This window comes from Etheostoma spectabile, unplaced genomic scaffold (genome assembly GCF_008692095.1).
Source record: "Etheostoma spectabile isolate EspeVRDwgs_2016 unplaced genomic scaffold, UIUC_Espe_1.0 scaffold00018856, whole genome shotgun sequence".
NCBI lineage: Eukaryota > Metazoa > Chordata > Actinopteri > Perciformes > Percidae > Etheostoma > Etheostoma spectabile.
This window is the reverse complement of record NW_022604521.1, coordinates 165068-187424: the sequence shown is the minus strand read 5'-3', so window position 1 is coordinate 187424 and position 22357 is coordinate 165068. Positions and strand designations below refer to the sequence as shown.

Here is a 22357-nt window from a genome sequence, read left to right as displayed (position 1 = left end):
CTGCCTTCAGGGCTTGTCTAGGAGTTTAACCCACAACCTCTCGCACCCAAAGTAAGAATCATACGAGCCACTTAAAAACATCTTATTAGCATTTTTCCATCAAGTGAATGTGACTAGTCAGTATCTCGAAAGGCAAAGTAGTCCCATCCAGGACCTAGCGCACCCTAAGCAAAGTTAAACATTTGGTAGACCTTATAACTATCATTTATGTGAGCTTCCTGCTTCTTGAAGAGTCTTGAAGGATTCTACTGAAGCAATAATGAGCCAATACCTTGTTAAAAAATGTTATCAACACCCTTCACTCTTTGCAATTTTGCATGGACATTTTTTATTTTAGAATATTGTAACCAGCATTAAGTGAGTAGTTCTAGGTCTGTGTGAATGTGGGCCAAGCATTTACCTCGGCTGAACTTGTGAACATCTCTTTGGCATATTCCCAGTCTGATCAAGTCCAGGTGCTGGAAAATCTGTGATTCACGTTTTGAGGGAATGGGATCTGCATGTGCTTTCTTACCAGAAAGTTTCTGGAGGTCCAAATGGCATCTTTGATGGCGGCCAGGGTGAGCCACTGATTTGCAGAGTTACATGCTGGTATCTGTTTCTTTGGCCTGACGGATGGACAGACGACCCAAAAGCATAAGACTTCTTGCAAAGACATAACAAGAAACAAAAAAAAGAGGCGGGGGAGATAGAGTTAAGCCCTGACAGAATAGAGAACTACAGACAAAAGTTATGAAATAGTGCCAAGTGTGACCAGAAGAATCGGAAAAAAAAATAGAACTTTAAAGTACAAACCTTTTTTCAAGAAATCTTTGTGCTCACATTGGCCCTCATGTCTGAAACGTGCATACTACCTAAAACCGGTGTAGGCCGATTCCTACGCAAAGTTCGCCAATGTATGTGGAGTACATAGGTCTCCACATACATTGTTTTTATTAAGATTAAAGACCAAATTGTTAGTTTTTACGATTTTTTTTTTTTTTTTTAAACAAAAAAAACACAACTGATGCTGAAAATAGTGACTTTCAGGTGGTTGAACACTGGTACAAGCACATGAATGGAAGTTGTGATTCTTTGTTATTTCTGACATTGAGACAACAAAAGGCATTCTTTAAGGGTGGTAGCAAACCGATGACTCATCACAGTATAAAAAAAAAAAACGCCTTCATTGACAATATTGTGTTATCTCATAGGTACAGGAAGCCACTTGTCTCCATGAATGCCTTTCTTAGCATTTATTTTCAGTCTGTGTTACAAGATTAGCAGTGAACATTGTATTGACCAGCAGAAAGGCAACAGGTGTGTTACTTTTCGACTATGATTTATACCATAGCAGTGAAATCATTTTGCCCAGGTTTGATTTCCAGCCACTGCAGTTGCATTTACAGGTTTTGAAGCCATATACACGTTAACATTACATGTTTTACCCAGGTTTTTTCTTTATTCAGTGATATTTCATCCCAAAAGGATTAATAAAGATAAGTCTCTCAGAAAAAAGTCAAAAAAATCTGAAGATCTTCAGGGGATGTAGCTCAGTGGTAGAGCGCATGCTTTACATGTATGAGGACCTGGCATCTCCAGCAGGTATTATGGTAGAGTCTTTAAAAGAGCTGCAGAAGATATTACCTCCTGTGGTAATCTGATGGACAGCACAACAAGGACTTTAAATGTACATGTTTTTCTTAAAGAGCTGAAGATTTGAATGGTTTAAATAACTGAAAGAACACAGAAGTGACAGAGTATAAGAATGTATGGAATGAAAAGAACTAAATAGAACAGCCTTCCCACAATGAAATGTGTTTGAGTACAGTAGCTCAGGGGTTCTCAACAGGGTCGTACTTAATTTATAGGGGAATCGTCAAGTAGTTGAAAAAAAACAAACACATTAGACTGGGAATGGTTTTTACATAACCAAGTTTGGAACCTGGAACAGAGAAAGGGTCTGAAGGTCGGTCGAGAACACAAAAGGGAAAAAATTGAACTTTAAAAGTATTAGTGGTCTGGACAAGTTGGGCCTCAATGAAGAGTCCTTCTGCAGACTGGTTGCATCTCCATTTATCAGCTATGTATCTGACACAAGCAGAGCGTTACAGCAGGAGCCGCTGTTGGCTCGTTAGCTACAGTAAGATTCCAGCGTGCATCTCTAGTTCCCAATTCAGTCGTGCTTTAGACTCACACCATGCCCACCAGGTGGGGCATTAACAGCTAACTAAATATTCAGACTAGTCATGAGTTTTAATCCCACAGAGTTGAAATTAAACCTTCCAACAGCAAAATATATACAAATGTGTATTTCTTGTCTAGGTAGTGGAATCTCTAAGATGCAGAGTCCCTAGAACTGTGGCGGTGTAGTCTCGTCTCCATTTAGCGGCAGTTACAGCACAGACAAGCTTGCCTAGTCACTTACTGGAATGTGTGACTCAAGTCAGAAGTGGCATATCTGTGAGCCAATGACAGCCCTGGTTTATAGTGGCCCATTTTAATAAATATTGGCACAGAAACCCAGTTCAATAAGTTTATTCACAACGTCAGTCAAATCAGTGGTTGACTTTACATTCCTTTTGAAAAAGGACTCGTGAATCTTCCCAAAGGATTACATTAACGGAGAAGGTGCATTTAAGTTCCTGAAATATAAAAAGCAAACAACTAGTGCATCTTGTTTAACATTGACATTGATGCACTGGGGCAAACCTTTGTTGGGCTTTAAGGTGTGTTTCTCCCGGAGTTTCAAACACAACCTGAAGTCTTACACTTGCCTTGGCTTCAGAGTTGGAATCACAGTCGCTAGCAGCAGCGTTGCCTTTGATAGCAGCAGTGTTGCCGGTCTTGCACGTTGTACGTCCAGGAGCATTTCCAGGAAGTAGTTCAAACCTTGGACAACCTAAAGTTACAGTAAACAGGACTCAGACATGTGAGCACCAATAAGACAACACAAGTCATTGAATATGTAAGGATTAAGGCCAATGTCAAAAAGAAGAAAACGCATGAGTTCAGAGATTAAGTAACAAGTTTGACATTGGCCCTAATCCTCTTCCATAGTAGAAAAATAAAGTTTAACGTTACCTGAACTTGAGCCGATGTAATGTCCAGAATTGCGTAATTAAACATGTCTTCTGTGTTGGCTTTGTTGAATTCAACCACAGCAAACTGCGCCGCTTCTAAAACATCAGTGCGGTTCACCGGGACTTCTTGTGGGCTACCGGGAGGCAGAGGAGGAGGAGATTGTCCAGTTACAAAGCGGCCGGTGAAAGCAGAAACAAAAACGCAAACCCAGACAAACAGCATGATCGCAACAGGTTGTTCTGCTGTAGCTATTAGGAGTCCGGTTATCGGTTCTGAGTGGACTAGTTCAAAGCCGAGCTAATAAACCGTCTAGAGAAACATACACACACCTGTTTCCTTCTGTTGATGAACACCCACACAGGTGTTTCTAGTTAATCTGGCTGATTAGACCACACCCCAGGACTCTGTGGGTGTCCTTTTGGTGCGTTCGTGCCACCTGGGAATATCAGGGACCGCCCCCATCATAACACTGTTTTTCTGACTGCCAGCAAATGTCTAATAAGGAGAACTCCCAGTCTCGGGAAACTTCCGGATTGGTACAAAGGGGCTTAATAGGGAGTGAGATAGGGAGTGAACAGATGTGTGTTCCTCTTTTCTGTCATATTGGCGTTTGGCATAACAACTTGTTGCATTACTGCCACTAACTGTTGGGCATAGCCTAGAGCAGGGGTTCCCAAAACTTTCAGCCCGCGACCCCAAAGTAACGGTGCAAGTGACTCGCGACCCCCCCCCCCACTATAAACATTGCGCGCAACCGCGCACGCACTACAGGCGTATCCAAACATGAGCATATTGACGACACAAAATAACACAACAGCCATGACATTATTCTACAGTAATTTACTCATTACTTAATTTGAACTTAATCTCACCTAATGAGGTGGATGTGCAGTATGTTTGGAGCACAGCAAGTTAAAAAGCTCTATATTTTAATTTAAAATAGTTTTTATATACATTACACACTAGGACAAAAAAAAGAAAAATCCCTTTTACCTATTTCGGCCATACAGTATTCGGTATTTCGTGGTGTTGGTTTTAATCGGTCTGGAGTAACAACTGTGGGCATCAGCGATGGGGTGAAGGTAAAGCCCGGGTTGGTAACGCAGGCTACCACCATGAGTACGGCGTGGATGGACTCCGTTCTGGACCAGAAGGCAGCGCCGGGCGCTCGCTCTGTGGAAGGAGCGGTACACGGAGCTAGATGGCCGGTGGCTGCCTACGTGTTTATACAACTTTATACATCCTCAAACTGGCTGGAATCACACACATCCTCTCCAAGGAGGGCACCAGCAGGGACATTGTCTGGAGGAAGTTCAGGCAGAACTGGCAGAGGAGCTGAGACACGAGTTTAGAGGAGGAAAGGGAGCGGGGCGCGGTCCGAGCAGCGGGGGGGGGGGGGGGGGCGCGGTCCGAGGAGCAATGCGCACCACAGCAGACACCAACACGGAGGCAGTGACAGGTTAGGTTAGGTTATAAATGTTCAAAGAAAATACTTTTAGGTGTTTTTTGCATGTTTACATACCATATTTTTCAGATGTGAATGGAATAATTACGTTTTACTATGCCATGGTATGAGTTATTGAAGCACCTGGGCAACTCAAGTGTATAATTAAACACGTTAACTTGTACATTTTGGTGTTATTTCATTTTTCTAAAGATATCCTAACACAATACCTGCATTAAAATTGCAATTAGGTATTTATCATGACAGATTATAGAGTTTAGAATCTTGGTTCCAGTACTTTTTGGAATCCGGCAGTTGTAGTGTTAATGTTGGAGACCGCTACTCGGAAGAAAGAAAATCAAAACAGCTGTTCCCTTTTTATTTGTTGCTTGGTTTTATTTTAAATTTAGCCACTAGTTTTATCTTGTGTTAAAATCATGGCTAACTCTATGCTATTTCTAATTGTTTTTAATTTTTATTTTATTTCTGGAAATCAACTCGCCCCCCCCCCTCTCTGGCTCGCGACCCCCCTGGGGGTCCCGACCCCCACTTTGGGAATCACTGGTCTAAGGCGCTGGATTAAGGCTCCAGTCTCTCTGGAGGCGTGGGTTCAAATCCCCCACTGCCATTGGCATCTATTACATAGCTGGAAGCAACCAAGGTGATGTCTTGCAGCTGTCATTTGGGCTGATCTTGGTGAAGTAATTAGAATCATCCATCAATCACCTTGCTGAGCTTGTTAACCTGAGGTTCAATGAATGGTGAAACCTTCCTTTCCAGCACTTTGGAGTAGAAAATCAACAAATACTTGTGATAATTAATCGTGACCTCCATATTGATCTATCATTTTGGCCATAATCGTGCAGCCCAAAAAGATCTAATGTTTAATCAAACCAGGTTGGGAAAGTAACCTTTTTGCTGACTTCTTGTAAAAAAAAAAGCAAGTAACATCACTCAAAGAAAGCTACTGCGATGGCTGGGAATCAAACCCAGGTCAACTGCTTGGAAGGCAGCTATGCTCACCACTATACCACCATCATGGGCATACAACGTGCACTTCAAATATTGAAATACATCTGGGCATTGAGACTGAAAGTGCGCTCTATCACTGAGCTACAGGCCCTGATGTCTCAGAAATTCCCTCCAGGGGGTCCTGTGTAATCACATTCACAAGAATGGGAAGTGTGTGTGTATATGCTAGCTTCCTTGGGGAGGCAATAGCTGACTGATGATGTATCAGTCGTTTTGCTGGTGGTTTCCTGGTCACAGCAACAAGCTTGAACATTACATACAGTTGCACGCCACCCACAAAACTGTTGGGTTGCGCCTTATGTATTTCATCAAGTGACCTGCATACCAATGACTGTAAAGATTAATATGTACATGGTTTGCAGAACTGTACCTTCTAAGTGAGGTAGGGCCACTTTGGTTGTCTTGGGCTGCTCTATGGTCTTCTGCAGAAGGATAAATCCAAGAGTTGGCTCACACCAGGCTATGTAAGCAACAAACATCCCTGGGTGGAATTGAACCACCATCCTTCGGTTAACAGCTGACTGCGCTGACCTATTGCGCCACAGAGACTGTGCCTGAGTGATGATTTATGAGCGGGAACTCGATCTTTAAGCAACTCAAGGTTGGTTCCACAAGTTGTTAAGTTGTGGGTTCAACTCCCGGTACGAGAATTTCCAGCTGGCAAAGACGAACTCTAGTCCTGCATGAATAAAAACTGTCCTTCTCTACTTCATCTGAATGTTGCCAATGCAGTTTCTCCCAGCAAACAACCTGCTCTAACTCCATGTTATCTGCCATTGGTCCAGGGTTTTCCTTATTATTATAGTCTTTAGGAGCAGCCCCAAGACCTTCTGGACACCACTTAGGCCAAATGAATGTAAAATCAAACTAACTGAAAGCTTTCTCAGATGTACTGATTGTAGTCTCCAGAGGACTCCTTATAATGTGTGTAAAGGTTATATAGGCAGAATCCAGACTGCTAGACCATATGGGACTGACACGTTGAATAATAACAGTGATTTTATGAATACATAAATATATATGATATGCCAGGAACAGGGCACATAATACATACATCACTTGTTGATAAAACAGAGCAATAAGTCCAGTCTGGCAGTAAGGATTCAAGTTTTCCCGCCACCCTGTCCAGTTATAGTTTTATGATGTTTGATTATAGAGATGCATATCATGTCTAGTTATTAGCATATATGGTTTTTGACACATGCTTGTAAGGGCATAGGGCACTACAGCTCTGATTATACAGTACTGACCTTGCTGCAGATCTTCACCAGCTAAATACCAGGAGTTGAACCCGGGGCCACCTGGGTGAAACCAGGAATCCTAACCGCTAGACCATATGGGACTGACCACACCTTATTGACAGGGATTTCATGAATCAATTCATAGTCTGGCTGGAAACAGGCCTTCTCTTGAACCTGAAGAAGCTTCTTAAGAAAGTTTTATCTTGAAGCTTTTGAGTGTTCTTTAGGTTTTTATCTGCTTTAACTATTACCGGACAGCGGGGGCACGAAGCAGAGCAGAGCGGCCGTTAGGGAGGAATCCTCCTCCGTGTTCAGCTCCATTTTGAACTGGCGGTAAAAAACTTAACATCGGAACTTTATGATGAATAGAAATGTTGACAGGTTGATTTCTGTTAATAACAAACACAACTATAGTCAATAGAAAAAGAATATATATTTATGAAAAGCCGTCTTGGTTCATCTTTCCACTGTTCCTCCAATCACCACTCTGGTCTGGTTGGAAACTAAAGGATCTAAACTAAAAGGATGTTCCTCTTTAACTAAAAGGTCTATCTCTGTATTGATCCATCCCATAATGTTGTCACACACTTAGAATAATGATCTGAGTCTGTCAGCAGCAACAACACAACCTTTAGTGGATGCTGACTTTACCTTTAAATTAGAAGTTCAAACAGAGACACAACAGGAAGAATAAATCCATCAAATCAAGTCCCCAATAATCAGCATGTGGCCTTGTTTTATTTCAGGTAGTCAGCATGGAGCTGTTCCACATTCCCAGACATTTAAAACAAGTCAATCGTTTATCAGTTAGCTTTTGTTGAAGGAAATAGATTGAATGTGAGGCACATCAGTTACCTGTGACTCATATTTGCACTTGCTGAGCAGACAACCTTTCAACTGTATGTTTTTGGCCTTGCTACAAAAGACATGGAAAGCAGAGCTATAGAGATTGAGACTTGTTTTGCGTCAATGGCCGATTTGTGCATACACAAGGTGGATATAGATGATGTTGGGCGTAGGGTTTGGCGATTTTATCACCCCTAAAGTGTCTGCGGGTGCATAGCATTATTAGCACCACACTCAAACCATCTGAGCTAACCGGCCTGCTTTTTAACTGTTTAAAAAGAACAGATGTCCAGAAACAATTAAGGCTAAATCGAGCAAAATTGGCCGAGTTCTGGAATGATTGTACACTTTGGCAATTCTAAACACTTTCAGACACTGTTGCATCATGTAAGTAACATGCACAAGTCTTTAAAAGAAATGTGGCTGTTTCTCATGCAGGTTTGCATCATAACAATGCGGGTGCTATCTCTAAATGAACATGGCCAACCTATATCCATGTTGATAGCACCCAAATCTCTGTACTCATCTCCCTGCTTGGATGGCAAGTCATCTGGTGGATTTTTCCCGTCAAGAGGAAGCTGATGAGAGGGAGAGTGTTTTATTGTACCTACTAGCAGTAAAGTTTATTTGTCTGTAGCCATAAAATTGCATTAGGCTATAAACGTTTTCAGCAAAAAAGAAAACCACAGCTCAAGTCCCGGGTACGGCAACAGGTTTATTCTAGGATATGTATGAAGTGCTCGCTATTGGCATCTGTCATGCAGGTTTGCAGTATGTTCACAGTCTGCTAGTGGCCATGATGAGTTGTGACTTTGAGCTTTTTAACCGTTTTGGCCAATTTTCAACCAGTTTGTGCAATAACATTTGGTGTTCTCAGGCAATGTGCAAATCATGGCCTACCCTCCTGCTGTCCAGAAGACCGTGATCATGGCAACAGCTTAATGGTCTTCATTTACTTGCACTATAGTTTGTAGTTCAGCAGATTGTTTTTTTCCACAGCCAATAGCTTTAGAAGCCTGGATAGCTCAGTTGGTAGAGCACCCAGACTTTTAATCTGAGGGTCCAGGGTTCAAGTCCCTGTTCAGGTGTAGAGTTACACATTCTGCTAGATAAGTTGTTCATTTGACATGTCTGAACACTTCAGACACTGCCATATCATGTGTGTTCCATGCACAAGTCTTTAAATAGAACTGTCGCTATCTTTCAAGCAGGTTTGTATCATAACAATGTTGCTGGTAAGTCTAAATGAACAATGGGCAACCTACATCCATCTTGCTAGCACCCAAATCTCTGTACTCATCTCCCTGCTTGGATAGTATGTCCAAGGACATACCACATATGTTCTATAACCCTTTTCATTGGTTTGCTACCACTCTTAAATAATTCCTTTCATTGTATCAATCTCAGAAATAACCAAAGAAGTCCATTCATGCGATAGTGCCAGTGTTCAACCACCTGAATGTCACTGTATTTTCAGCATCAGTTGTGTTTTTTTTGTTTTAAAGCAGCTGCCCCGTGTGAAGGTTGAACTCACGACCTTCAGATTATGAGACTGACGCGCTGCCTACTGCGCCAACGAGGCTATGAAAGCTATAACATGGTTGGGAAAATTTTGGAAAAACTAACTATTTGGTCTTCGATCTCAATAAAAAACAATGTTTCTGGAAACCTATGTACTCACACAAAGGCTAAGATCGACCCTAGATGCTTTGTCATGACCTCATGAAACAACCAGGACAAAAGACCGTGTGCAAAGTTGAAGGAAATGCGATTATATGACTACAACAAAATAAATGATAATTCAATGATGGTGGTAGTCAGTTTAGTCAGAGGTGAGTGTGTATGCATGGATGGGTGTGAGGTATGGTGTCAGTGATTTATGCTGGACAGTGTAAAACTAACAAAGATGAGCGGGAGAGGTGCTGGACTGAGAGACCTCTAGGGCAATCACAGATGTACAACCAATAATAAAACACTACTGGGTGAATGCGTTCAGAAATGAAGAACATTGTTCAGAAAGCTTAATGAAGCTTCATTTGACCATATCTATTAACCACCTGAAAGAAATTAAGTCTTCGGAAATATTATGACCTAAGCAATTAGACAAAATAGTGCAATGTAATTTTGAACCGCTCCTAGAAAGAAACCATAGGTAGGCATTGAATTCGAAACTTCTGAAGTTATTGTTGATCTCAGAAACAATGATGAACGACACCATCCTATCACAACGCCCATGCTTGTGTCTTTGTTATGCAAATACTCTGGAAGTCTACTTATTAAGAGTATGCATTCCCATTTTTCCCAATTGATTGAAAAAAGCCTTCCTGAGATTGTTGATCTCAGAAATAACCAGAATCACAACTTCCATGTATGTGATATGTGCCAGTGTTCAATCACCTGTCACTGCATTTTCAGCATCAGATGTGTTTTTTATTTTAAAACACCTGCTCCGTGTGAGGGTTGAACTCACGACCTTCAGATTATGAGACTGACGCGCTGCCTACTGCGCCAACGAGGCTATGAAAGCTATTGCAATGGTTGGGAAAGTTTCAGAAATACTAACAATTTGGTCGTCAATCTTAATAAAAACAATGTATGTGGAGACCTATGTATTCACACAAAGGCTAAGACTGACCCTAGATGCTTTGTCATGACCCAGAACATATTTGTCCACTTTCTCATCTTCTTTTCTCACCAATCAAACTCAAAGCTCCCTTCCATTTTTTGCCAATCCTGAGAGACTTCATATCCATTTCTTGTCAATCAAAAAGGCGCCTCCTCTTGGCAACGCCCATCTCCATTTCCTACCAATCCAAACGCATTTTCTGCTTAAGAGAGACTTTGCATTTATAATTTGGAACTAACGAAGACAAGGAGGTCTTCTCTGATATTATCTCTGGAAACAATAATAATTCATGTGCTTTGTTTGCTACTGTCGATAGGTTAACAAACCCTCCAGTACCAGTAGCATCTGAACTGTTATCTACCAAGGCCTGCAATGACTTTGCCTCCTTCTTCATAGACAAAATCCAGAAGATTAGACAAAAAATAGTCAGTGCCTCCATATCCAGTACAGGATATGTGTTGTCACAGTGTTCAAGCAAAACTAGTTCCAATATGAAAGAATTTCATACGATCAACCATAAAAACCTGTGAAGCATGCACGCTACCACTGACTTACATCCCCTAAAGATTGTCAGATCCAGGGGGGCCCCGTGTTATCACATTCAAATTCACAGAATGAGAAGTGCGTACGTCTATGGCAGCTCGCTTCGATAGCTCAGTTGGTAGAGCGGAGGACTGTAGAGGTATAGAACTGAAATCCTTAGGTCGCTGGCTCGAAGGAGCACCTTTTTTCCAGAGGCTACCTTCAAGGATCAATAAAGTGTTTTTGATTCTGATGTACAGATGGATGGTTGACCTAAAAGCACAATACTTCTTCCCGAGACATAACAAGAAACAAAAAAGAAATAGGTGTGGGAGACAGAGTTAAGCCCTGACAGAATAGAGAACTACAGACAAACCATGTGAAATAGTGCCAAGTGTGACCAGAAGAACTGGAAAAAAACTAGAACTATAAAGTACAAACCTTTCTTTAAGAAATCTTTATTGTGCTCACAAGGGCCCTTATTTATGAAATGTGCATACGACCTAAAACAGGCGTAGGACGGGGGTACGCCGGTTCCTACGCAGAGTACGGCATTTATCAATTTGAACATGAGCGTGGGCTGCGAAAAAAATCTCACGTCTGGTCCCACCTTCATGAGCCGTCTCTCTGCCTGCATATTTGAGTGGGATGCAGGAGACCTCTCTCTGTTACGAGCAACTGGGAGGGGCAAACGGAAGGGACCTCATGGTGGTGCCACTGCTGGACCAGGTGCGCATGGAGCACATCAAGAAGGGCACTATCAAGAGGGGGGTGTTGTCCTGACCAAGTATTGCTGTGCCAGAGGGTCCACGTCTCTGGAATCATTTCATTGCCACCTGACCAGGTTCATTCTGTCTAAGTAGTATGTGTTTCATGATTGTACTTTTGTTTTTGAATGGTAAATGAACCACTGTGCTGGAATTTGTAATCAAAAACATGACCTTTCCCATTTTGACAAACTGTTTTGATCACTTGAGGTATTTCAATGAAGTCTTTGGTCTTGGACAGTTACCTTCCAATCTAAAACTGTATATCCTATTATCTCTGGAACAATAGTTGGCAGTTGGAGGAGTAATGGCTCTTTACAGTGAATATGCAAAAAAAGATGTTCATAAATTCAGCCCAGGTAAATGCTCAGCCCATATTCACACAGACCTAAACCTACTCACTTAATGCTGGTTACAATATTCTAATAATCAAAAATGACAAAGAGAAAAATGACAAAGAGTGACAACATTGACAAATATACCGTTAGTTACGGTCCCTGTGTGTCTCACGATGTGGAGAGCTGATACATGCAGGTAGTGTGGCCGAGTGGTCTAAGGCGCTGGATTTAGGCTCCAGTCTCTCTGGAGGCGTGGGTTCAAATCCCACCACTGCCATTTGCTGATGTTACATAGGTGGAAGACAAACCATATGTTGACTTGAATTTGTATCAGTTACATTATACTCTTATGACATAGCTTGGTGAAGTGACTAAAGTCATTAGTGGCAACGTATTAGACTCCTTGCTGAATCTGTTGTTTTTATCTTTACTGGCAATTCCCTGTTTTTAAATGAACACCCAATCTTAAGTGTTCAATGTGAAATACTCATTCATCAACAAAATTGTCGGTAACTATGACGGGGCGCATACGCTACCACTACCATCCAAAGACTGAGACTGCAGGTATATGTTATATGCCCGTATATGTTTAACGTGTTCATATGTTCTGTTAATTTTCACAATGTTTAAAATCTTCAGTTAACCTAGTCATTCTCCATTTCCCCACAGTAATCCCTCAGCTTTCTTGTGCGCACATTTTAACATCTAAAACTACGGTGCCATTCCTCGCCTAAAACAATATGAGTCATTCCAGTAAGTGAAAAGGAAACTCACATCTACAAAGACAAAATTGATAGATGTGACTCCCTGATGGTCTAGTGGCTAGGATTCGGCGCTCTCACCGCCGCGGCCCGGGTTCAATTCCCGGTCAGAGAATGGTCAGGACTTGACAGATACAGATGTAACATTTGAAAGAGAAACTTTTTGGTTAACTTAGATATGTCAAATTCTTCCTCATTAGTTTAACGCTAGAACCCCAACACTTTTAAAGAGTATCATTTCCTTTAAATCAGACCCCCGACAACTGATGTATCCTTTTGTCGTCTTTGATGGGTCATTAATACTTCATCTGCAATTATATCATAATTCATCTAACAATTATTTTCCTTTTTCAAACAGTAACTAAACCCCTGACCTACATTTTTTACCTGAAAACCAATGTATATGAGTGTCAAGTAAAGTTATTGTTGGATTCAGGTCCAAATGTGGACATTTTAGTGCAATGCAAAGGTGCATAACAGATTGCTTTCTACTTACCTGGAGAGATGCAAAGCAGGGGGGGCCAACTAGTCAAGGAACAGCAGGAGACTTGGTATTTAAGAATACAAACTGACTATGTGACAGATGTGTAATCTGTCATGTCCTGCCTTCTGAAGCTCTAGCCAGGCGCCATTCCTCTTCACCATCTACACCACAGACTTCAACTACCACACAGAGTCCTGCCATCTTCAGAAGTTTTCTGATGACTCTGCTGTGGTTGGATGTATCAGCGAGGGGGACGAGGCTGAGTACAGAGCTGTGGGGGGGGGACTATCTCACATGGAGTGAGCTGAACCATCTACAGCTCAACGTGACAAAGACCAAGGAGCTGGTGGTGGATCTAAGGAGAGCCAAGGCAGCAGTGAGCCCGGTTTCCATCCAGGGGGTCAGTGTGGACATTGTGGAGGACTACAAATACCTGGGAGTGCACTTAGACAATAAACTGGACTGGGCCAAGAACACTCAAGCCCTCTACAGGAAGGGCCAAAGCCGTCTCTACTTTCTGAGGAGGCTGAGGTTCTTCAACATCTGCAGGAAGATGCTGAGGATGTTTTATGAGTCTGTGGTGGCCAGTGCTATCCTCTTTGCTGTTGCATGCTGGGACAGCAGGCTGAGGGTAGCGGACGCCAACAGACTCAACAAACTGATCCGCAAGGCCAGTGACGTCGTGGGGGTGGATCTGGACTCTTTGTCGGTGGTGTCAGAGAGAAGGACGCTGTCCAAACTACATGCCATCTTGGACAATGTCTTGCACCCACTCCATGGCTTGCTACTAAATCACAGGAGCACTTTCAGTGACAGACTCATTCTCCCAAAATGCACCACAGAGCGCCACAGGAAGTTGTTCCTGCCTGTGGCCATCAAACTTTATAACTCCTCGCTCTAAGACACTCAGAGAGGTTGAAACTGGACAATATTATCTGTATTATCTGTTTTGTGCAATAACACTGGCCTGACATGTGTGCAATACTCAACTGCTACAATTATTATTATTATTATTATTATTATTTTACTTTTCACCTTTGCAATTCCTAAATGATGTTAATTATGTAAATGATGTATAGTAACATTCTTTTAACTATGTAAATACCGTACATGTCCACACTCCTTATATTTCTTTATTTGTATTTCTACTCTGATATTTATAATATTTGTGCAACTGCAACACAGAGTTTCCCTTCGGGGATCAATAAAGTATTTCTGATTCTGATTCTGAAGGTAATTAAAACTGTTAACATTTGGTCTTCATTATCTTTGTAACGGCCTTTAAGCTTCCCCTGGCAAAATTGTATTGTATTATGTTTATTATGTTTGTATTATATACTTTTATATGTCATTAGTGTTCTGTTTCCTATTTTTGCAATAAAGATGACATGAAGAAAAAGAAAAAACTCACTGCTGAACAGCTTTGTTTTCATAAATCACATGTGTGAGCCTGCTGGCTCTGGGAGGCGGGGCTTAGGCTCCCATTGGATGTTCCTATCACGCCATGAACCCTTGGAAAGGGAACGTGATTGGCTACAACTGGCCTGATTGGCGTGTTGATAGCCAATGAGAGCTGTTTCTAAGATGGCCGCTCAGAGAGATGACGCAGCGTATTGGCGCTCCACAGTGGGAGCGCTTGCTGGACGTCGGGGGGTGTCCCGGGGTGAAAACTAAACCGGAAAAGGCGGGGATAGTTTGATTGTGTAGGCAGCAACATGAGGAATACAAACATACCCAGAAACACGGTGCAGGGCGAGGAGACGGAACGAGGTTGGCACGTGAAGTTAGCAGCTAGTTAGCACGGACTCTACAGGACAATACTCCCAACCTGGATGAATTCTTTACATCTGGGGACACTTCCGGACTACAGGAATATTAACAAGCCAGGAAAGGACGGGGGGTAAAGGTTTTGGAGCGCCTACAGGTAGGGAAGCGGCATCATTTTCTCATTTTCTTCTTCTTTTCTTCAGTATTATGATAGACACTGGCCCTGCAGCACGAGGCTTTGAACGCACCTTTGTTCCTTTGATGTTGATCCGGTGTTATGTGCCTTCTGGGTTTTCCCCCTCCAGGGGCCTGTTGCACAAAACCAGGATAAGGGAATAAACCGGGATATTCAAGTTATCCTGGATGAATTGAGCTTTGACTTGGTTGCACGAAACCAGGTTAAATTAAACCCTGCCAAGTTACCATGGAGATTAATTCTTTGCAGCTAGCCTGGTCCAGAGCGAGGCTAGCTTCACCTCCTCGTTACTTTCCGTATTATATGTAGCGCTGCACAATTATGGCCAAAATGATTATCATGATTATTTTTATCAATATTGTGATCACGATTATTTGTTGATTTTAACCAAAACTAATTTTATTGTCACATAGGGTATTTATAACTGCTTTCACATCCATATTATGGTACATTCTTCTCATGTTGAAGTTGAAAGTTGTATAGACATACAGCTGCAACACATGGAAATGAAAATTATTTGAAATAAATAGCCTAGGATATATATATATATATATATATATATATATATATATATATATATATATATAAAGTATCTCTGATTAAGCTTCTTCACTTGTTTTCAACAATAACTGATAAAAAAAAAGCTGGGGAGAGGGGGGGGATGCAATGGATGCTACTCAAAGAGACGGCTGACTCATTAGGAATGGATGGGGGGGGGGCAATGGACGTACTCACAGAGACACGGCTGACTTATTAGGAATTGATGGGGGGGGGGCGATGGACGTACTCACAGAGACACGGCTGACTTATTAGGAATTGATGGGGGGGCGATTGACGTACTCACAGAGAGACGGCTGACTCATTAGGAATGGATGGGGGGGGCAATGGACGTACTCGCAGAGAGACGGCTGACTCATTAGGAATGGATGGGGGGGCGATGGACATACTCACAGAGAGACGGCTGACTCATTAGGAATGGGTCCAGCTGGTTTCGTCTCACATGCTGTTTCTGTACGAAGACAACAAAACAATTAAAACTGTGGACCAATGTCAGAAGCTTGACACTGGCGCTGTTGCCGCTCTGTCTCTGTTGCTGGGGAGCCTGTGTTAGTGAAGGGGGGGGGGTCTGCACGGAGAGTAAGAGGATAGAGAGTGAGAGGAGAGAACCAAACACAGGTACGGCTTTAAAAAGAAATGGGTCATGTAACGCAAAATCACATAAACCATATTGATATAAACAACGTTGCTTTGTTTATGGAGATGCAGCGGATCGACCTAGAGGAAAAATATTACTCACGCCCTAGAGCTCTGTGAGCTAACAGACACTAACTAGCGCCCTAGAGCCCTGTGAGCTAACATACACTTACTAGCACCCTAGAGCCCTGTGAGCTAACATACACTAACTAGCGCCCTAGAGCCCTGTGAGCTAACAGACACTAACTAGCGCCCTAGAGCCCTGTGAGCTAACTAGCACCCTAGAGCCCTGTGAGCTAACAGACACTAACTAGCACCCTAGAGCTCTGTGAGCTAACAGACACTAACTACCACCCTAGAGCCCTGTAAGCTAACAGACACTAACTAGCACCCTAGAGATCTGTGAGCTAACAGACTCTAACTAGCACCCTAGAGCCCTGTGAGCTAACAGACTCTAACTAGCACCCTAGAGATCTGTGAGCTAACAGACACTAACTAGTACCCTAGAGCCCTGTAAGCTAACAGACACTAACTAGCACCAACTAGCACTGGTCACTGCTGTTCTCTGAATAACAAAGATGGGACAAAATGTTGCGTTTACTGGTAAACCTTGAGACCGAAGTATAACCGACTGCTATCTGTGGAGTTTTCCTGCCGTTACTCTGTCCTCTGTGACTATCTCCATCTAGAAACTAAGCTGCGCGGTGCGGGGAACTACTCTGACTGGCTCATGATCAGACAGTGGTTTACGGAGCGGTAGATGGGCTTTTGCCAAAAACCGGGGCGTTCTATGAAATGAAAAAAAAATCGCTTGATTACGCAAATTTCATCGTGGGAAGCCAAAATTGTGATCACCTCAAACTTGCCCCAAACGGACCCCACTGTATTCCCTTAAAGAAGCGACCAGGCCTGCCTTGGTTTAAATATAGTAAAACACAGTCAACTAGAATTCACTCACACCTCCCATTAGTTCTTCTAACCCTTGTATCATTATCTCTGCATGTCCCCCCCCCCCCCCCCCCCCCCCCTTGGGTCTACTAAAGGCACCTTCAGCAGACGGCAAGCTGGCGACCAGAGCAGGAAAGAAGGGCAAGAAGGAGGAGGAAGAGGACAAAGAGGATTATGTGGTGGAGAAGGTTTTGGACCGCAGAGTGGTGAAGGGAAGAGTAGAGTTTCTGCTGAAATGGAAGGGGTTCTCAGAGTAAGTATGAGTCTAGAATATTAATGCTTGGTGTTCTTGGTCCTGAGATATATAATATATATTTACATATTGCAAATAGGTGTCAGCATGGTATCATGTCCTCAAAGTTGAAGGTTTGGTATTATGACACTAGGTTGCAGACCCACAAATAACCTTACAAGATGGCAATAGAAAAAAGGAGTAATAGGAATGATAATTAGAGTGAGAATGGATTGTCTAAAAACAAAGTGTGAGGAGATGTTCTTCTGTCTGCACTCACCTTTCCAGTGAGGAGAACACATGGGAGCCACAAGACAACCTGGACCTGGACCTTATCACCGAGTACCTGCAGAAACACACGGAGACGGAGGAGAAGAAGAGGAAGAAGAAGAAGAAGAAGAAGGAGGGCAAGAGGAAAGTTGTCGAGGAGGAGGTGAGTGAAGGAAAGAGGGTACTCCAGACTGAAGAGTCCCAGAAATCTAATCTCAATATTAATGAATGCACACCGAGGGTTTAACAAATGTCTTTTAGGATTTATAGATCATACCGTCATTCCTCAAAGAAAAACCGGTAGTCAATTAAACTGCGGCCCTCTGATACGGGTCGGGGGGGGGGTAATACTGATAAAGGCCGGGAAAAATCAGTGTGGATAATCTCCTCGGTGCCTTTCATATAATGTGCAGTCACATTTATCGTAATGTACATTTCTACCAATTTAACTTAACAGATTCAACAATATATTCATGCTTTGTTTTTCTGGATTATGGTTGTAATGTAGAGTATTATCTTTTTGTGATCAAATTTAGATTTTTGATCTAATTAAGAAACAAAGAGTGCCAACCAATCCCCTGAGTCTGAGAGGCTGATGACCCCTACAGATACTAGATCAAGTTCAACTGGGAGTCAAACACTCCCACAAAGAAAAGTTTCCAGCACTACCAATCCCAGACCGTCCCCCGGTTGTTACCGCCTGGCTCATGGCCGCCAACAAAAAGGCCACACAGATATATCAATCCAAACTTTATTAACACACACACACACACACAGAGCGTAACCATGGTAATGCAGCAGGGGAACTTAGACACAGACATGCTGTAAAACGATGCTTCTGGTTTTACTTAGCTCGCTCCACCATGGCGCCTTACTAACTCACTCACTCAGTCTACAAACGCAGATCAATGGACATGCATGTATTGTTGGGGGGGGTGTATCAGGCCACCCCCCTTTCGACCAATCATTACATCTTTGTATGTAAAACCTTTACATCCAGTTGTGTTCTGAATAACAGCAGTGTTTTTAAAGAAGTGAATAATGCTCAAAATTCTTAGAATAGCTTTTAATTCCATAATACCAATGCATTGGGAACACTGGCCATTCATTTCCAAATCAGAACATGACCAACATGGATCAAGTCTGTGTTCTACCTTTACAGGAAATGGAGAAAAAGGAATATTAGCAGTATTTGCATTTTTCTTTACAAACTCAAATGTTTACTGTATAAACTGAAAAATGTGTCAGGGTTTGAATCCCTGCACTGATATTTAGTTGCATAACCATTATTTCTGAGAACTGCTTCAAATCTGTGTTGCATGGAGTCACCTGTGATCAGGTATTCCAGCCCAGGACCATTGAACTACATCCCATAATTCCTCTGCATTACTGGGTTTGGCCTCAGAAACAGCGTTTATGATGTCACCCTACAAGTGTTCTCTGGGATTGAGGTCCGGGGGTTGGGCTGGCCGCACCATAACATCCATCTGGTTCATCTGGAACCAAGACTTTGCTCCTTCCTGGTGTGTTTGGGTCCTTGTCTTGTTGAAAGACCCGTTTCAAAGGCATTTCCTCTTCAGCATAAGGCAACATGACCTCTTCAAGTATTCGGATGTATTGGAACTGATCCATGATCCCTGGTATGTGATAAACCGGCCCAACACCACAGTATGAGAAACATCCCATAACCAGCATGCTTTACTGTCTTCATAGTGGACTGGGGCTTGATTTCAGTGCAGGGGGGTCGGAGGACAAACTGTCTGTGGCCCCTAGACCCAAAAAGAACAATTTCCCTCTCCTCAGTCCCCAGAATGTTGCTCCATTTCTCCGTTGGCCAGTCAGTGTGTCCTTTGGTTGTTTCCCACGTCGGTCAAGCGTTGGATGCCATTTCAAGGCATTTGAAATCATTTTAGCTGAGCAGCTTATAATCTTCTGCACTTCTTTATATGTTTTTCCCTCTCATATCAACTTTTTAATCAAAGTCCTCTGTTCCTCAGAGAAATGTTTGGAACGAGCCATTTTGCTGAGTATTTCAGTGTGAAATGCACTATAACCAGCATGCACAACATGTGCTTCCTTCCTTAAATATACAGTATATAGATTAAATATGGGCCATAACTGACACCTGTTTCTTCACAGAATCAATCAGCTCACTAATTGAATACAACACTGCTATTATTTTGAACATGCTCCTTTCAATGACAGATTCAATTCCACAGAATGAGCAGCATGCATGTCATGACTGTTGTTTTTCTAGGACTCTACAACACTTACTAGTAAATGATTTGCCATGTAGAAATATCACATTTACCAAAAATATGATTTATGAGTTTACTGATGCTATTATTTTGAACACAACTGTACATCAAAGCTATTTTTTAAACATCCATGACCACGACATTTGCGCCTGTGTTTTTTAGAGGCGTCAGTGATGCTCAGCAGTTTTATTCCAGAGCACAGCAGAAAGCTCTGCTGAGCTTCAGAAATGCTTGAGGAAATGGAGCTTGTATGGAGAATACCACATTACACTACCATATTACTTACTTACACAATACTGTTTGCTATACAAGTTTGATTTAGTAAACACAACCTAAAAAAACAAAAGGTCAAAGGTCAACTGGTGCCCCTCATTGCTAATGCCTATCAGGGACGATGGTTCTAATTTACTTTACTGGAGAAGAGCTGTTCCAGCAACCTGAAGACAACACAGTAACCCCTACAGATACCAGTGAGAGCTAAAAATCTGTGGAAAAATGTTACATTTACAACTTTCCCAGTACTAAAATCCCAGATAATCCCCTTCTTACCGGCTGGCTAAAGGGTGGCAACAAAATGGAGGCCACACATAAATTGATCAAAAGTAGTTTATCTCAAACTAACACTGGATGTCATATTTCCCATAATGCAACTCCATAATAGTGATGTTGGCAGCTAATTAAGAAAGTTAATGCATCAGTCAAACAATGTTCCATAGACATGCTCTAAATGTTGTTTCTAGTTTAAGATAGTGAGGTGCCCTGCTGTAGAGCTCTAACTCACTCTCTTGGTTTTTCTCTGTTGATAGAAACGGAGAGGAAGAGGAGTCAGACGTCACCGCTGTCAGCACTGTGACAAATCCTTCACATCACCAGGATATTTAAAGATTCATCAGAGAGTTCACACTGGAGAGAAGCCTTACAGCTGTGATCAATGTGGGGCAGCTTTCACACAACAGAGTACTCTGACAAGACATCAACACATTCACACTGGAGAGAAGCCGTACAGCTGTGAACAATGTGGGAAGACCTTTTCTCGTAGTGGTAACCTTAAAACTCACCAGCGCATTCACACTGGAGAGAAGCCGTACAGCTGTGAACAATGTGGGGAAACCTTTTCTCATAGCGATAGCCTTAAAAAACACCAGCGCATTCACACTGGAGATAAGCCGTACTGGTGTGAACAATGTGGGGAAACCTTTTCTCAGAGTGGTAACCTTAAAACTCACCAGCGCATTCATACTGGAGAGAAGCCGTACTGCTGTGAACAATGTGGGGAAACCTTTTCTCAGCATAGTAGCCTTAAAATGCACCAGCGCATTCACACTGGAGAGAAGCCGTACTGGTGTGAACAATGTGGGGAAACCTTTTCTCATAGTGGTACCCTTAAAAGACACCAGCGCATTCACACTGGAGAGAAGCCGTACTGGTGTGAACAATGTGGGGAAATGTTTTCTAATAGTAGTCACCTTAAAAGACATCAGCGCATTCACACTGCCTCGTTGTGAACATGATTCAGAGCCAAGCTGTTTCCTCCTCATGCCCTGATAGCTGTGTTGTTATATTCTGATCTTCTCTCCACATTGAAGGCTGACCAGCAGTAACTTTATCTTCTGATCAACATGTATGTTACTGTGGATCAGCTGGACTGTTTTCTGCCTGTCCTCAGAACCCTTTACCATTTAGGGACCAGAGTTGGTGCCTGAACCCATCCTTTTAAAAATATATATTTTAAATGTATATATAAAAAAAAGGAGCACAAAAAGACAGTTGACATTTAAGAACGGCTTCTCTATTGTTATATGGTCCAAATTAAATGTAAAAAAAGAAAATGTAATATTTCTCAAGTAAATTGCTGCTTAATGACAAACAACCACTAGATGGAAAAAGGCAGCCCTGGTGTTTCAGTAGCACCAAAATCCCCGTTTCTATTCGGTCCGATAGATACCGGGTGTTAAGGCACCGGTGCCGTACTTGCACCGGGTTTTGGTACCCAACCCTAACCACAATGTACCCACCGTGGGAAGGAGAAGGCCCAAAGGAGAAACATTAAGACGTTTAAAGATGTTTTGGTTGGAAAACGTAGACATAGACATGTTTATTTTCTTCTCATCTCTAGAAACGTGCACATTTTTTTGGCTGACAGGAAGTCAGTGTAATTTTCATTTTAGGAATACATTTTTGTCACCCTTATATATTTCTAAACTCCCAAAAGTTGGCAAAAACTCTAACCTTTGAGCATTGTGAGTTTAAAAAGCGCAAATTTAATATTTGTGTAAATTGGTCCAAACAGTAGAAGTTGGCTATTTTAAATTGTACGCTCCCAAGTTATTGTTGTTTTGTAGTTTAACATTATGTTTTCCTACCTTGT

General features: G+C 42.2%; 1 protein-coding gene and 1 non-coding gene across 2 annotated transcripts; one reads left to right on the top strand and one right to left on the bottom strand.

The window, feature by feature from the left end:
• Positions 1-1903: 1903 nt before the first annotated feature.
• On the bottom strand, positions 1904-3353 carry LOC116682810 (cystatin-POGU1-like). The gene is given in 4 exon segments (XM_032509787.1): positions 1904-1924; positions 2751-2839; positions 2842-2881; positions 3064-3353. Coding segments are annotated over 4 exon segments (372 nt in total). The 5' UTR covers positions 3286-3353.
• Positions 3354-12074: 8721 nt separating this feature from the next.
• Positions 12075-12156, top strand: trnal-uag (transfer RNA leucine (anticodon UAG)). The gene has a single exon. It is a non-coding gene; the product is annotated as a tRNA-Leu (tRNA).
• Positions 12157-22357: the final 10201 nt, after the last annotated feature.